The 18,043-nt window shown below is 44.1% G+C and overlaps 1 protein-coding gene across 1 annotated transcript in view; it reads left to right on the forward strand.

The window, feature by feature from the left end:
- Positions 1-18,043, forward strand: part of Pdzd9 (PDZ domain containing 9) — a 20,422-nt gene continuing 2,379 nt past the window's right edge. Inside the window, exons 1-4 of the mRNA XM_074059966.1 lie at positions 1-339; positions 1,622-1,702; positions 6,505-6,681; positions 11,743-11,932. Of these exons, the coding sequence (XP_073916067.1) occupies positions 72-339; positions 1,622-1,702; positions 6,505-6,681; positions 11,743-11,932 (716 nt within the window). The 5' untranslated portion in view covers positions 1-71. The remainder of the gene's footprint in view (positions 340-1,621; positions 1,703-6,504; positions 6,682-11,742; positions 11,933-18,043) is intronic.

Here is an 18,043-nt window from a genome sequence, read left to right on the forward strand (position 1 = left end):
GCGAAGCTGCGGCACGGGCGAGACCAAGCCGGCTCCTGACCTTCTGCGCTTTCTTTCTGACACGAGTAAAAATGCCGCGGTTGTGGTTAGGTTTGAGCCAGTCCTCCAGCACAGCTCCTATCATCTCGGGCTACCATTGCCTATTTCGTGGTGGTCAGATCCTAGGATTGCCCTATTTAGGAGACAGACGGCTTGGGATACCTGATTGTCGCGCCCTGTCGGTGCCGGGGTGCCGGAGTGTCCGAGAGACCAGCTTCCTGCTCTTGCGAAGCTTACGTTCTGGTGGGGAAAAGACCGAAAGACGATTAAAACCTGTCCTTAGCCTAACGATCATCTCAGGTGCTTGGCCGTGAATTTAGTAGGGTCAGTCAGGATGATGGGGTTGGTGGTGGTCTGGAAAGGATGCATTTCCTTTCCAGAAATCGTAAGGACCGGCCCCGTGAAGATCAGGTGCAAGGTTATCCCAGATACAGGAAATGGCAGGTGTAAAGGCCATTAGGGGAGGAATCAGTGAAGAGACTGGCAGATTCGAGGACCTGCAAAATGGCCTGTGTGGCTAGAGAGAGGTGTGAGAAAATGTAGGAAGAGACCAGAAGATGCAGGACTTTCGAGAGCCGTGATAAAGAGTGTGGATTTCATTCCAAGTGCAACTGGAGGGTTTTCAGCACTGAATGACATGATCTCATTTCATCTGTAAAGGCCCATAGGGGAGACTGTGGCAAGGAGGAGCGAAAATGTCCAGCAGAGGCACCACTGAAGAGACCAAGTATAGTCCAGGATAGAGAATTGTGGCTTTGGCTAGGGTAAAAGTAGTCAAGATGGAGAACAATGGACAGCTTTGGATGTTTTGTAGGTAAAGGGAAGGACTTTCTGGTAATGGGGGAGGTCTGGAAAGAGGACTCAGGAATGATCTCACATTTTTTGGCTTGAGAAACCAGGTGTTTGTTGATACAGAGAGGGGTATAGGGAGACTCTAAGGTTGGATGGATAAACAAGAAAAAGTAAGATATTTGCATAATTCCTTAGCAATAGTGGAATTGCTTTCTAGTGGAGGCTTTCTTGTCCTCCGTGGCTCATGGGCTAAGTCACTTTTCGCCTCGAGTTTACATCCAGCTCTTTCTTCCCTGGATTAGTACTCCATGCAGCAAATGGGGATGAGACACTCATTTTCTCCTTAAATGCTACCCAAGTCATCTCCAGAAAGACCCAGAAGAGTGACATCTGTCTCTATTTTTGGAATGCCTACATGTCCACAAAACTCAGCAGGTTTCAAATTCCACTACAAGTACAACATCCTTGCAGAAGAGTGCAGACTAGCTGTGGCAGCACATAGATCAGAGAAGGAGGGATTTGATTGCTGGTCTAAATCAGAGTCCTTTCCTTGGGGAAAGAATTTTCAAGTTATACAATTTATTTTTCCTGTGCTATAGAAATTGACACAAGGTAATTTATATATTCCAAGGGTAATGCTTATCACATTATTGCAGTAGGTTTTCACTTTCCTTTACCTTTTTATTTATTTACAGTACTGGAGTTTGAACTCAGGGCCTTGGACTTGCTAGGCAGGTGTTCTACCACTTGAGCTATACCTCTAGCCCTTATTGCTTTGGTTATTTTTCAGATAGGGTCTCACTGTGTTGGCCAGGCTGGCTTGAACTAGAGATCTTCCTACTCATGGGCTCTCAAGTAGCTGAGAACACAGGTATGTACCACCATGCCCAGTTTATTAGTTGAGATGGGGTCTCGCCAATAACTTTTTGCCTGGGCTGGCCTCAAACCATGATCTTCTGATCTCTGTAGGTGGAATTACAGATATATAATATATATATGTACCCAACCCATGTTTTTGGCTTCTTGTCTGCTATTTTGATTGCTCTAACAATCTAAGAAGCCCTAACTCTACAAAACTTAATTCCTGAATAACATCTACTGGTGTTCACTACTGGCCTACTGATGAGAGTCCTAGAGTTGAGTGTTAGAACAGTTGGCAATGATGATGACTTGATTCTTGTGTTTAAACAGTACAAGTACAAATCCTTCCTTTTACCTGTATTGAAGCACAATACAACCAGTATTGAGTGAAAAGAATTTAAAATATTTTCATCACCTTAAAGGCTGCACATCACTTTAGACAATAGTGCCCTAGTCCATTCCTTCCTACCAATCAGGATAGTGGGTGGAGTTAGGGCCAAAACACTGTTTACAGATATTCCCATTAATTCTTCTTAGCCCTATATCATACTCTTGCCTTCCAATAGGGCTGGTGATTCAGAGTCCCAGGCCCCAGATCTACAGGACAGAGCAGTTCTTTTCTTTCTCAGCCTAGACTTTACTGGAGGCAAAAACAAGAGATTTGGAAGAGTGGTGTGGTGGGACAAAAAGAATGCAGAAGTATGTTTTAGTCCCAGCCCTGCTACTGCATTGAATTTGGGAAAGCCATGTTACCTCTCTGGGTGTCTTTCCTCCATCCAATGATAGACTCTCAGAGTCATTGTATGTTGGTAATAGAAGCATCCCTTCCTCTCAACCTAAGAAAAAAGCTGGGTCTTTTCTATTCAGAGATGAGCCATGAGGTTCCTTATGACAGAAAGTCCTCAGGGACCCAGAACAACAGGGAAGGCCCCAGGAGGGAGCTGTGGTAGCAGCAGGAAGACATAAATAGCCATGCTGTGGTTACAGGGCTGTGAACATGGCATGCTTTGTGATGGCTGGTAATGCTCAGCCCAGAAGAAGCTGAATCCAGATGGGACCTCAGGGAAAGATGTGGAGGAGACGGTGCTATCACTCTTCACTTTAAGGAGTATCTTTGGCCTGACAGGATAAAGACCATACTTCTTTCTGGGGGTCAAGCTTACCACGTGGCTAAGAGTGTAGCAGATGCTCCCATATGTGTACCTAGGGTTTCTGAGATTAGACAAGACAAAATAGCCAAATCCAGGGGTAAACAACTTGTACCCAGGTCTCAAGTCATGGTTTGTCTCATAGCTTGGTTCCTGGAGCTGACTCAGACAAGAGGGTATTGATCAGTGTACAGGAAGTTTATTAGGCCCAGCTCTGAGGACCAGCTCCAGTGGGGGAAGGGAAGGAGGCAGCTCTGGGCAGAGGGAGAAGTCAAGTGCAGTCAAGGAGGCTTTGGCAGACTATGAGGGAGCTTTCAGCTGTGATGGCCATTTTGAGTTGCTCTGAGTTAGGTAGAAGGCCAAACCTTTACATTCCTTGTACTGACCCCAGGAATGAGTCATGACCTTGGGGAAAGCTTTCCTTAGACAAGGACAATTCCTGAACACGGACAGCCAAGATCTGTGAAATTACAACCCTCCCAGTAGCTGGGGAGCAGCCCTTCAACCCTGGTGGAAACCTAGGCAGCACAGCGCAACATTTGCCACAGTGCCCCAGGGTGCTGTGCAGATCACAGCATTTTTCATATGCTCTGTAATATATTTTTTTTAAATTTCCATGTATCTTCAAATAAAATTTGCCCTCCAGGAAAATAAGCCATATATATCCAGTGACTTGAATTCCCTATCATATCACTAATACTTGGCCCATCACCTACCCAGATTTGACTGCCCTAGTACAGTAAAAGCATATCCAAGACCAGTGTGGTGCTTCACACCTGTAATTCCAGCACTTGGTAGGCTGAGCCAGGAGGACCATGGGTTCAAGGCCAGCCTGGGCTACATAACAAGATCCGTGTCAAAAAACCAACCCCCTAAGAAACAAAGCATATCATCTTTAACACCCCAGTTCTCAACTAGGAATTGGTTTTTTAGGTTCTAGGCCAACCCACCACATCCTTGGAGGCTGAGAGCAGCCCTTTGTATTAGGCTCTGCCATACAAAGTTTATCCAGTGAGAAAGCTGCCCCGGTTTATTGTCTGGAAGAGCCAGAGAGACAGCAGAGTAAGCTGGGACCTACGGAAGTTTGCCATAGAAATCTCAGCACAGTGACCTGGGATAGGCACTTAGTAACTATTTGTGGAAGGGCTGAGTACCCTGGGACAAGGTGCTTAACTGTCTGTTTCATCAGAGCTGGGTCTTCATTATGTTATTTCCTCTTTCTTCTAGAGTTTATTTTTCATAATTTATATTTTCCTAAAATTGTCCCAGTCATCTGTTTTTTAAATATAAGTTCCAAAAGGATAGAGCCCTTGTCTGTCTCATTTACTGTTATATCCCCACAAACCACAGCACAGCTTCCAGTGAATATTTATTGTATGAGTGTGTGTGTGTGTGGGGGGGAGGACCATTTTGGAAAAAAGGAAGCATTAATCCCTCTCCTCATAGTGACTCATTGTTTTCAGGCCACCCTTGGCCTCTTCTCATCCAAAACATCCACCAGTGGAGTGCAACTGCAGCGGCAAAGTAGTTGGAGCTGTTGATTCAACAACATTTAAAAATGCTATCATTAGGGGTGCAGCAGGGAATTCTGGGATCTTTTGTAATCTTTCGGCTATGGTCTTAATCTGGAGACCGCCTCACACCCTGTGTCTCTTCCCCATCCCCATTTCAATGTTTTACCACCAGTAAGTGAAGAGCCTGGTGCGAGCCCGGCACCCCAGAAGTTTCCTTCTTTCCACCAAAGTTGTGACATACACTGCGTTTGATTGCAACACACGCCGGGTTTTCCAGGGTGCACTGAAGCTTTGCGGCGACCGCACCGCCGGCGGCCTTGCAGCGCCCCCTTGTGGACATCCCGCGGGCAGGCGCACGAAGTCTTCCCGCCGCCCGCGGTCGGTCACTCTCTGCCCGCGGTCGGCCCGCGGTGCGCCGGCTCCTCTAGGATTCGAAACTGTTGGGGAGTCGGACCGACTCCAGCCTCGCCTCCGGGAGGTCCTACTGAGCCGTCCTCCTCCCGGGGCTATGGAGAAGGCCGCTCAAAAAAGCAGAAATGGTAACTGGGGAGAGGGCGATGCCCCGGGTTCCAAACCTCCTCCCTTTTCTCCTCTGTAAAATGCAGACTTCGCACCATTGACCTGGGAGATGGTCTGTCGTCCTTGTTTTTCAAAGTATAATTTACATGTAGTAAGATCCTCCCTTTGTAGTGGACAGATCTATGAGTTTTGACAAGCATATACCCACATTGAACCACCACCACAATCGAGATAGGGAATGAGTCCGCCACCCCCCAAATTACCCAGTGTCTGCCCCTTGGCAAGCCAACCCCTTCCTCCACCCAGTTCCTCACACTCTGATTTGTTTTCTCGTGTTGCCTTTCAGTGGAGAATGTTATAAAAATGGAATCATGAAGGAAGCTTTTGGAGTCTGGCTTCTTTCACTTAACCCTGCTGTCATTTGAAACCAGTCTTCACAGATTACATCATAAGCATATTTAACTTGCAAGCAGAGGTTGGAAATGGGCAAGGACATTTGCTTTGAGCAAAGGGCCATGAACCCCATGTGCTCCCTACAGCTGGGAGTGCTCTTTCTCAGCAATGTCCTGAAACACCAGGGTCACACGGACTTGGCAAAGGCCTGGCCAGTGGTGGTGTGCCTCTGGTCCCTATTGATGGAGTAGTGTGTGTGGTGCTGAGAACATCTCTGCCCAGAAACTCCCCGTGTACTGGAAAGGAGCCTTCTAGAAACTTCCTCTGGGAATAATCACTTGTTTGATATTTGCTTGCAAAATTTGGTTCTGAAGAAAACATGTTTTAATTCCTCCCATGACCCACTGTCCCCAAGGCCTGTGGATCCATCTACTGTCCATTTCCACTGTCACCGCCATGACATGCTTGGGTTCATTTCTTGATTCTGGGCTTCACAATCCACACATTACACCTCATCCACAACAATTTCTTTAAAAATATAAATCTAATCACAAACAGTTTAAATCACGTCTAAACTCTTTCCTTGAGGTCGACCTGAGCACCAGCCCTGGTCTGCCCTGCCATCGCCCCCACGCCCTACTGGTCTCCTTCATGTTCCAAACAGGGCTTGTTCCTTCCTGTCTCAGAACCTTGATAGAATCTGCTCCCTCTGGTCTTCCTTTGCCTGAATATTTCCTATTGTCCTTTTGATGTTGATTCACATTTTCTCCCTTGGGGAAGTCTGATCTGCCTTCCCCAGATGAGACCTTGGCTTCCTGTTGTTCACCATCTGAGCTCTCTGCCCTTTTCTTTCATTGCATGTGTTACAGTTATCCAACTTATATGTATATAACTGGCATCTGTCTCCTCTTCTAGGCTGTAAGATGCATAAGGGCAAGAAACATGGGTTGGTTCACCATGTGAACCCAGGGTCCAAACACGCTGCCTGAATGGGTAACAATAATAACTGACATTAAGCATGTTATTAAGCACCTATGATGTACCAGGCTCTGTGCAAAAGTCCTTTAATGGTCTCATTTAAGTCCCATACACTTTCATAGTCCTCATTTTACCAACAAGGAAACTGAGGAACAGGGAAGTTATGTAAATGCCCCAGCAGTCTGGCTTTAGAACCCCAGGGCCTACTGCCATGCCGTTGTCTTGAAAATGACTGAAACAAGTTCCCCTCTTTCTGTTAGAAAAAGTCAGTCTCAAGGTCAAGACCTCTGTACACAACTTGAGTAAAACACGGCAGACCAAACTCACCGTGGGCAGCCTGGGATTGGGCCTGATCATCATCCAGCATGGGCCCTACCTGCAGATTACTCACCTCATCAAGAAGGGGGCTGCGGCCAAGGACGGGAAACTGCGGCCAGGTGACTGTGGTTTCCCCATCCCTATACCTCCCTCCCACCTGCCTTCAAGGGGTCACAGGGTTTCAGTATAACCATATGACATTGGCCTGAGAACATTCTAAGGGTCAGCCAATCACTAGCACTTATATAACCCTTACTGCTGGGCGTGTTAATTCATTTAATTCTTACAATAACCCTGTAGGTAGGTGAGGAAACTGAAGGTCAGTGATAATTCCTTGTTGAGGTTCACCTGTGGGACACAAACACAGGCCTAATGTCACTCCAGAGCTCCTCTCTGTGTGTAGAAATTTCTCCTTCTGTAGACGGGATTAATCATTGCTTACATTTGGGTGCATGGTCTCATTACTCCCTCCTGACAATCCCAGAGATAGTCGGCATTGACCACCTTGCAGATAAAGAATCTAGTAACTTGTCCCCATGGTCATATCAAGGAGCTGGGATTTGAACCCTCCTTCTGGGATAGCAGAGCCCAAGGGCCTTACCAAGAGCACCCTATGTCTCAGGCCTTTGGGAGAATGTATTTCTATTCACAAGACATTTTTCCCAGTGTCTGCCCAGGAGTAGGGAATGCACAACAGAATGGTGACGTGTGAGAGGGAGAAAAAAACATTCCAGGGTTTGCCGTCTGAATTCAGCCCAGGCTCTGCCACTTGGGCAAAGACACTTAGCCTTCTGGGCCTGAGCTACCTCACCTCTAAGTTTGGGGAATTGCTGGAATTTGATGAAATATTTTTTATGAAAGTGCTTTGAAAAAAGTGCTCTGGAAATATTGCCAGTTATTTCTCCTCAGCTGCTTTCACAGATTCTCCATACTTGTCTTTTTTTAAAAAAAATAAAAAATAATTATGACATCCCGGCAACCCTGATTACCTATTAGAATCATCTGGGAAGCTTTTGAAACTAAGGCATGTGGGTCCCATCTCCCTAGAGTTTCTGATGGGATTTGTGTAGTTTTAAGACAGCATAGTTCATGCTTTGAAAGCTCCTCAGGCCACCTGATTTGCAGTCAGGATTTAAAGCAGCAGATTAAAGAAGAAAGCGCCTAAGTGATACTCTGATGAAACAGTTTACCTGACCTTAAAGTCCAAAGCATTTTCTCTACGTATCATGGTGTGGTGCTAGAGAACAAACTACCAGGAAAAATCTGGACATCCCAGTGTCAGCCTTCTGTCACTGTGACAAATACCTGAGATAAAAAACTTATGAGGAGGAAAGGTTTATTTTGACTGATGATTTAAGAGGTTTCAGTCCTTGGTTGGTTGGCTCTGTTGTTTTTGGGCAGCAAATCATAGTGAGAAAGCTGCTTATCTCATGGCAGTTGGGGGATCACAATATCCCCTTCAAGGGCACGCCCCAATGACTTAAATTCCTCCCCTGAGTCCCTAATTAATAAAGGTTCCACCACTTCCCAGTAATACCACTGACTGGAGACCAAGCCTTCAACACATCGACCGTTGGAGGGCGTTTATCCAAACTATAGCACAGACCACAGGAAGTTCGGGATGAATCTCATGGGCTTTTCTTCTTTTTTGGAAGTCAGGTGACAAAAGCAGTTGATAACCAGATGCACACTCCAGAGTGCTAGAGTGGGGCAGAGGATATGTACTGGTTCAGGCCAATGACAGAGAATCTCATAATGGGGCTATAGTTAGTATACTCTTTGAGGTAAGGGTCAGCTATAAATTTATCTGTTTACTTTTCAATACTGGGGATTGAGCTCAGGGCCTTGCACATGCTAGGTAAGCACTCTACAACTGAATCCCCAGCCCTGGATTCATTAGTAAGCGCTGGCAGCACATTTATTCGTCCATGCTTGATAAGTGAACAGTAAAGGAGTGTTCATCCCAGGCACTGTATAAGATGTTTCCCACATCTATTACTGAATCTAATATTTACAACATTCCTGGAATGTAGATAATGAAATTTAGACACTCAGAGAGGTGAAGTAACTTGTTCAATATACACAGCTAAGTGTGTGGTCAGAACTGGGATTTGAACCCATGTACTCCTAGAAAAATACCTTTCTGGCCAATTGCTTAACTGGAAGTGAGATTTCAGTGCAGAGGAAGTCCAGGCCTTCAGGGTCTGTAGTTCAGTCACTTTTGCACTGATCCTGAGGTTACGGGGGTGATAACTGTAAAGACTTGCTATTTCTTTAACCCTGTTGTCTCCCAGCCCTGTGTTTCTCATCCATGTGCTTTAAAGTTCTGGTGTTTCATGACAGAGTTCCATCTTGATTTCCTTATTTAGTGCCATTCTGTGTGAACTTTAAATTTCTCTTGGTCAGTGTGACTTCAACAGACTCTGATATACAAAGTCTTAAGATGTTGACACAGCTTTGACAGTAGATGCTAGACTGTGCACTGACCACTGCCCTACCAGGGCAAGCTTCATTCAGTCAGTTTCCTGAATGCCTGCTAGTTGCAGTCACCTTGCTAGGTCCTGTGGGTGTAAAGTGGGAGCCAAACAGATGTCGTCTCTAGCCATATGGAACAGATGCAACTTATAGCCTAGTTGGGAAGGACAGAGAAAAATTAATCTATTTTTCAGGAATGGTGTGGCTGTTTGATTTAATATAAGCAATCAAAACCAGGTTTATATAATGTCATTTCTATAGCCCATTGAAACAGAAAAAAGATGTGTAATGAGGTTGGTATTCATAAATACCAAATTGGTGTCTTTCTGTGAAGGGCAATGTTAATATCTATTGCCAGAGTAAGCACATTCACACACTGACACGTTTGGCTTACAGCCAGATTGGTCAGGGAGTTAAGCTGTTTATTTTCTGCTGTCTTGATAAAAGTCACCTTTTTACAATATAATTAAAGCAGAATGCCATGCCATAGCTTTCAGCTATAAACACTCCTTCTAACCTTGGCATGTGAACCCATCAGGAGAGGACCATTGTGATTAACCTCAGTAGGGTGAGCAGCACTTTCGTACTGCATAGCCTGTAGCTAGAAGCCTTGTTTGGTTCTGAAGTTACCTGCAGGTACTCAGCTGATTTTATCCCCTGCTTTTTTTTTTCTTTTTTTGTGATAACTCAGGAGGGCCTCATGCTTCCTGGGCCTGCACTCTACCACTTTAGCCATGTTCCCAGCCTTCCCAGCTACTTCTTAAGAACAAGATAGACGGTTCCCTTCATTCTTCCAAGTACTCATTTTCTGGAATACTGGGAACTTTTGTTTCCACTAGGATGTAGTACTTGGAAGCCTGTCCTTGGCATTCCTTGGAGGCTTCCTTGGGATCAGTGTACGTTCCGATGTTAGCACACTGGAACATAGTATCAGAAGGTGCTTCTTCTCAACCCTTTCTTCTCTGGGGTTGGGTTTCAACTCTCTTGGAATGAGGATGATGGCGAGTCCCTCGCTTTCCCTGCCCAGGAAGGGGAGTGCATCCTTTGTAACTTTCCTGTGGTCACTTCATCCCATGTCAGCTACAAAATCCTTATTGCAGCTTGGCAGGATGGAGCGCTGATAAAGATTTTGCTCAACATGAGTTTGTGCTTAAGAGCAAATCTTTTGTATTCTTTCCTCAAAGTCTTTGCTGAATGCAAGTGTTGTAGGCTCATGCAGTCTAATCAGAAGTTTCCCAGGCAGGACATGCAGGTATAGTGAGGAAAGGAACGGAGTTTATTATAGGGACAGGGAAGGGGATTACAGGTAGGATTTCTGCTAGGTGGAATGGAGGAGCTGCATGAAGGAAAAAAGATTTTTTTAGGTCATTTTTATACCATCCTTAACTTGAAGATGGGGAGGAAACCTGTGTCACTCACTCCCTATTTCCAATGACCTTTAGACCAGGGGAGGATCTGGGTTGACTTGTGCCATATATTTAGGCTAATTTTCAGGTACCTTAAACCCATGGGGAAGAAATTTCCATTCTTTTTAGCTTAATAAAAGATTTATAGCTCTCTGAGCTCAGAGGGAATGAGTGAAGGAGGGTTCTAACCTGAGGTTCTCTAAATCAGGCTATACAGTTTTTAAAAGTCCCAAACTTTCCCTAATGTCTAGTCTGCCTCACAAGTAGCATTTAGGATTGTTCACTGCAAACAACAGAAAACAGTTCTGATAAGGCAGTGGATTTAGGGTACTGAGTCTGATAGAGTTGCCAGACAGACAGATAACCAGGCTTGGAAAATTAGAGATCAAAGGGCCACATGTAACTACCCCTGGGAACCAGAGGCTCCTGTCACACCCTGCATCTCCTGCTCCAGGTTCCCTGACCCCACCGGGAGTGCCTGGTGGCCAGTTGTTCACAGGTCTTCCTAGCTGCTGGGGGTTGCGGGTGGGAGAAGCAGGAGGAAGGTTGGTACAAAGAGTAATTGGTCTTTTTAGCCTTTCCATTTTGGGGGTCAGGGCTTAGTCCTCCTCCCAGTTGCTGATGGCTCAGAAGCTCCATGGTTAACTGTCACACTTCCCTCTGTCCAGCATTACTCTAAAATAGGGGATCTGTCATAGTTCTTTGACCAACATACTCACTGTATGTACATCCTGAGCATAATTAAAGCAAGCTAACTTCCAATGCTTCATACAGAATTATTTGTTCCACTCGTTCTGCACAGAGGCAGAAAATGACAATGAAAGACTCGATGCTTAATCTACTGTGGAGGGCACTGGAAATTGCCAGGCAGGTGGATAGAAAGTAGGGCATTGATTTATCACTTAGTGTAAGTAGCTTTTTTAAAATTTACTTGTAATAGCTGTTCATTTTATTAGAAACTAATATATTTTTAGAATCCTAAAGGATGGTCCAGACTATAAATGGTTTTTAGTCTGTTTTTACCAAGAATTTCAGAAATATCTCAAAAACATGGTATAATATCCTCCAGTATACTGCGATTAAGAAATATCTTGCAAGCATTCTTCATTATGCCAAGAACAGTGGTGCCAAAGAAATGAACATTTTTAATAGATAAAGGCTGAAGCCTGGTGTTGGTCCAAAAATGAGTCAACAATATGAGTCCATAAAATGAAATATCTTATAAAAAAGCCAGCAATCAATATGCCTCTTTTCAACCCATTATCTTTATTTTACTGATACTATTTTTTTCTCCTTCAGGTGATGTTCTGATTAGTGTTGGCTATGCCAATGTGTTAGGATATACTCTTCGAGAATTTCTAAAGCTTTTGCAACATATCACCATAGGAACAGTACTACAAATCAAGGTTTATCGAGATTTTATTGACATACCCCAAGAATGGGAGGAAATACATGATTTAATCCCTGAGACCAAATTCCCAGTACCATGGTAAGTACTTCACTTTAGGAAGTCTTGGTTGCAATGCCAGGGCCTGGGAAGCGCAGTGTCCTGTTTAATTTAAGATTACAACAAACGGTAAGAGTCATGGCAGGAGGGATTGGTGGCACTGCCAGAATAATCTAGTGAATTTCCAGATCCTTTTGAAAATGACATTCATTCACTAGGACTCCTCATGAGGCAGCAGGATAAAGACAACTTGGAGTTCAAGACCAGGCAGAAGACATCGATGGAAACTTTGTCCCCAAACCTACCTGCAATGTGCACATTTCCATAGTCAGCCCTTTAAAACATATGCTTCCTCTTTTCTCTCTGCATTGTCAACTGCTTTCTCTCTGAATCCTTCCCAATAATACTTAGGCCCTTTTAAGACTCTCCCATTCTAATAAACTTTGCAAATCCACTCCCTGCTCCCTGCCCCCTTCAGCCACTGCCCTGTTCCTTGTTTTCTGTCCCAATTGGTTTAAAGAGCTGTGATAGGCTCTCCATTTCCTTAGGAGATGCACTTCCAGGCACTCCTCAGCCCACTTCCCTCTAGACTTTGCTTGTATCTCTAGGCTGAGAGGCCTCTTCCCAGCATCATTCATAGCCTTCATACCGTGATTCCAATCTTCTCAATCTTTATTTTGCCTGGCTGTTACTATGTATACACTAATCATGTTCAGATTGCATTACCTCCAAATTTGTAACACTAACTTGATATCCCCATTTGGTTTTATTTTGTTTCTTACATTTATTTATTTTGTTAATATATATATTCCCATTTGGATATACCATAAACCCCTCAGACTTATGCTTAAAATCAAAAGGTAGTTCACAGTAGTATTACTTACTTTTGTGTAGCTGTGACCAAAATGTCGACTTTAGGGAGGACAGACTTATTTATTTATTTTTTGGTGGTACTAGTGTTTGAACTCAGGGCCTTACACTTGCTAGGCAGCAGTCTTACCACTTGAGCCACTCTACTAACCTTGTTTTGTGTTGGGTGTTTTTGAGATAGGGTCTCACGAACTATTTGCCCAGGGCTGGCACTGAACTGCAATTCTCCTAATTTCTGCCTCCTGAGTAGTTAGGATTATGTGACTAGGAAAGACCGATTTTGGCTTACAGTTACAGAGGGTTCAGTCCATGGTTGTCTGGCCCCTGCTCTTGGGCAGAACATCATGGTGGCAGGGTCAAGTGGCAGAGTAGTTTCTTTACCTCATGGTTCACAGGAAGCAGAGTGATAGGAAGTGGTTAGGGACAAGATAGCCCCAAGGATCTGCCCCCAGTGACTTACTTCTTTCACTAGGTCTTACTTCCTTAGTTTCCAGAGCCAAACAGCCACTAGCTGGGGACCCAGCATTCAACACAAGATTTTTTAGCAGACACTTCCTATCCAAATCATAACACCAACACAAGCCTTTTTGGGGGATACTTCCTATCTAAACCATAACACCAGTGTTCTTCCAGTGGCTCCATCTTATTGGGGAAGTGTTTACCTCGTTGAACAAGCCAGAATTTCAAGGTTTGCTTGATTCTTCCATCTTCCCGTACATCCCTCAACCAATTGCTAAAACTTGTCACTACCTATTGTCTTAAACTGTCCTCTTCTCTCCCTGGCTATTACCATTGTCCCAAAGCCACCATTTGATCTATCTGTATCTGTTCTTGCCTTCTATCAATTTTCTACACAGGATGATCCTTTTATAATCCAAATCTGATAATAGCATGTTCTAGATTAAACATTTTAAGATCTTTTGGTCTTAGGATAAATGCCAAAATCTTTATACTAGTGGATAGTGCTCTCTATAGTCTGGCTTTCTACCTTCACCTCATATTGCTGTCCCCATCCCTCTTGTCCACTTGGGTTTTAGCTTTTTTGTGTTGCTCTTCTGCAACACGTGTAGAGGTCTGTTAACTCATCCTTGAAGGCTCACAGTACACACTTTCTCAGAGAGTTCTTCCTATAGCACTAAAAGTGTCAGGACCACTTGTCATGTGTGCTTCTGTGTATCTTCTCCACATTGATCCCAACTTTAGTAGTAAGTTGTTTACTACGTTTCCCTGGGAAAATGTATAAACTCCATGAAGCAGGTACTGAATCTGTCTTGTTCTGCTAAACCTACCACGGGACCTTCATGTGGTGGAAGTCTCAGTTAATGAAAGCGTGAATGAAAAATTGAAATCTAGCTTTGAACGTGACAAATCCTTTAAGTAATCTCTGGGAGTTTGCTTCTTTATCTGTAGCACATATGCCAGCGAGTGTTCTTGAGAAGATGTTAAATATGAGGTCCTTTTTTGGTGCTCTGATGCGAGAGCAGCCCTTACTCTCAGGATTTCTGAACATTGATTGTTGTACCTGTGCACTTTTGCCTGTGGGAATGAGCTAAATGACAGATGGCTAGGGGCTTTACTAAGTAGACTAGAAAATGGCTCATATTATGTATCAACTTTACTTCAGAGACTCAAACTTGTGGCCCAAGGGTATTTTGGTTGGCTCCAACAACATTTACAAAACCCATAGCACTAACCTATAGAAAGATACATGGGGGGGCTTAGATCAGGAGCCAGTAATACTCCAGTTCATTCATTCATTTATTTTGCAGTAGTAGGGCCCTGTACTTGCTAGGCAAGTACTCTATCATTTGAGCAACAGCCCTTTTTGCTTTGGGCATAAAGGTCATCCTCCTGTGTGTGCTTCCCTGTATAGCCAGGATGACAGGCACATGCCATCACACCCAGCCATTCGTTGAGATGGGGGTCTTTTTTGCCAGGGCTGGATCTCAAATCAGGATCTCTACCTCCCAAGTAGCTAGGATTATAGACTTGAGTCACAGTGCCTGGTAACACTCCACTTACTGACCTGGATGGTGGTTACCAAGGTGTCTCTTTATAATTTTTTTCATTTTTCTGCATATTTCAAACTTTAAAAATTGAAAAGTATTTGAATTAGTTGCTAAGTTTATGTGAGATTTCAGGGCAAGAAATCTCTACCTCTGGTTTCTCCTGAAACACCAGAAGATGGGCTACATTCCCACATGGGCTAGGAAGCAGTTGAACCGTTTAGGTCAGTTCTTTCCCCATTTGATCCCTGTGTGGTGTGCTCTGCAACAAGGACCTCACAAGCATTACACCATTCTGTCCTGCCAATTCTTTTTTCTTCTTCTTCTTCTTTTTTTTTTTTTTTTTTGTGGTACTGGGGTTTGAACTCAGGGCCTACACCTTGAGCCACTCCACCAGCCCTTTTGTGTGATGGTTTTTTTCGAGATAGGGTCTCAAGAACCATTTGCCCAGGCTGGCCTCCAACCTCAATCCTCCTGATCTCTGTCTCCTGAGTAGCTAGCATTACAGGCATGAGTCACTGGTACCCGGCTCAACTCTTTTTCTTATCATCGTTTTAAGGATAAAAAAGCTGAAGCCCAGAGAAGTGTGTGTAAACTTGTCAGAGGACAGAGTTAAATGGCATAGTTCTTACTCTAGAGAAGCAGTGCCCATAAGACTTTTTGTGGTGATAGAATTATTTCACATGTGAGTTGTTCCATATGCGAGCCACCAGCCATGTGTAGCTATTAAGCACTTAAATGTGGGGACTGCAACTGAAGAATTTTAATTTTTATGCAAGTTTAATCATTTTAACTTAACAGCCACACACAGCTGGAGGCCCCTGTATTGGAAAGAATGATTCTAAAGCCTAAGCTCTTAGCCATTTGCTTATAGAACTGTTCAAACGTTTTCATTACACAGAGGAGTCTGAAATTCAGTATGGCAGACTGACCATTCAAAAACAAAGAGATAAACTTAAGTATAAGGCTAAAGTCCACAAACTTACAGAATACTAAGCACATTCTGAATTCCTCTGTTAATTAAGATAGTATTTATATTTAAGGCATTTTAATGACTAATGTGGAACGGGGCAGGGAAGGAAGAAAAGAGGAAGGAAAAGGCCTCTTTCACAATTAGCAAGGCATCTTTCAGGAGCAGATGGCTGTGTGCACACCGGAGAGGACATTCCAGGTAATGCTCTGGGTATGCCTAGTGTAACAGAAACTTTGTTGACAGCCAACCCTGATTTCTACAAGGTATGGCTTTATTGTCTAATGTCAGTTTAGCAAGAGCCCAGCCCTACTACCTGTCCTTTACCAGCTGTCTAATGCAGTTACAAAGGATACCTCTTACACTCTGAAAAAAGATACCTTGGATTTTTTTTTTCTTTTTATGTGGTATTCAGGAAGATCTGAGTGTGTCAAAACACAAACTTCTGTAGTTCTGAAATTTTCTGAATCTCCTTCACAGACCTAAGCCAAGAACAAAGAAAATTACACCGTTTAAAACAAGTGGCTCCCAGTAAAAATGACTCAATACCAATTGTGTATTATTAGAAGAGACATACTTTTGGAAAAGCAACTTAAATTCTTGGAAGCAAATAAAACAGGCCAAGAGTATTAGTGGTAACACTAGCAAGTCTGACAGGTTTGTAGGGGCACAGGGAAGAAACCTGTCCCCTAGTAGCAGGACAGAATGTGCCAGGTTGTTTGTCATCATGAAGATCTAGGAAGAGCAGGGGACAGACAGCACTTGTTCTAGGAAATAACAAGCAGAGGCTTGTTGGTAGGTGCCAGCAGGCAAGCACCACCCACGTTTCAACAATGCAGTCAATAGTTGGGGCAAGTTACAGAAAAACCTTTAAAAAGATTTGGATGGCAACAGAGAGGTGAAGTAGTGAATGACAGACATGTGGGTAGAAGTTTGCTCTACAGATCCACACCAGTGAATCCCAAGGAGGCAGATATGCCATGTGCGGCAGTGTCAGGAAGGAAAAAACTCAAGACTTATGAATGACTATCATGCTTAAGTCCTTGAGGCTCACAATTTCTGACTCCTTGGGTAATGGGTGCTGTCTTTGGTTATTGTCTTATTGTTACCAGAGATGTGGTTTCTAAGGGCTCTGGTCAGAAGACTGTTTGGCACTTGCATTCCGCATGGGAAGAATCCAGGGAAGACACAGAAATGTAGTAATGTTTATTGAAAGAGAGGGAGTTACCCTAAGAAAAAGCACCGGTGGCCCCTGGTCATGTATGATTGAAGCACACACACTGGTCTTTGTTTCCAAGGGCCTTTGTAAATTGAAAGGGCAAATGATCAGTCTTTGCAGGATGAGCTAGGATGATTGACAGGTTTTCTTTCTTTTTGCAGTACTGAGGCTTCAACTCAGGGTCTTCACCTTAAGCCACTCCACCAGCCCTATTTTTTGTGAAGGGTTTTTCGAGATAGGGTCTCCTGGAACTATTTGCCTGGGCTGGTTTGGAACTGCGATCCTGCTGATCTCTGCCTCCTGAGTAGCTAGGATTACAGGCTTGAGCCACCAGCACCTGGCTGATTGGCAGGTTTGATTGACAAGGTTTTGTCATACAACATGGGGCACTCTACCCTTGCACTTATGCTAATCACAGGTATATTTTAGTTTTTGGTGGTACTGAGGTTTGAACTCAGGGCCTACACCTTGAGCCACTCTCCCAGTCCTTTTTCGTGTTGGGTATTTTTGATAGGATCTCAAAATCTATTTGCTTGGGACATAGAACTGCAATCCTCCTGATCTCTGCCTCCTAAGAAGCTAGGATTACAGGCATCAGCCACTAGCACCCAGCTGCCAGCCCTTTTCTGTGTTGGGTTTTTTCCAGATAGGATCTCAGAAACTATTTGCCTGGGCTGGCTTTGAACCACAGTCCTCCTGATCTCTGCCTCTAGAGTAGTTAGGATTACAGACATGAGCCACCAGTGCCTGCTTCAGGTATTATGAGGCTTGCTTTTACCTGAGAAGTAATGGAGGGTGGATTTCCCATGGCTTCCTGTCTAGCAACTGAAAAGCCTCAGCAACTGCTAAGATTTTACAATTAAAAAGAAATTTACTATTCCACAGGATAGCATTGGGTTGAGGGGGGAGGTCTAACATGAAATCCACTGGGAAAAGTCGCAAGGCTCCTGAAAGTCCCACAGCTTCTTTCCTTGTTTCAGTATGACCCATGAGAACTGAATTCTCAGGAGAAGATGGGCAAGTTGAACTTGTGACTCTGGGTGCAGTGAAATTAACACACTCTTTCAGGCCTCCTAGTATTCTGGTCA

This window comes from Castor canadensis, chromosome 17 (assembly GCF_047511655.1).
Source record: "Castor canadensis chromosome 17, mCasCan1.hap1v2, whole genome shotgun sequence".
In the NCBI taxonomy this organism is placed as follows: Eukaryota; Metazoa; Chordata; class Mammalia; order Rodentia; family Castoridae; genus Castor; species Castor canadensis.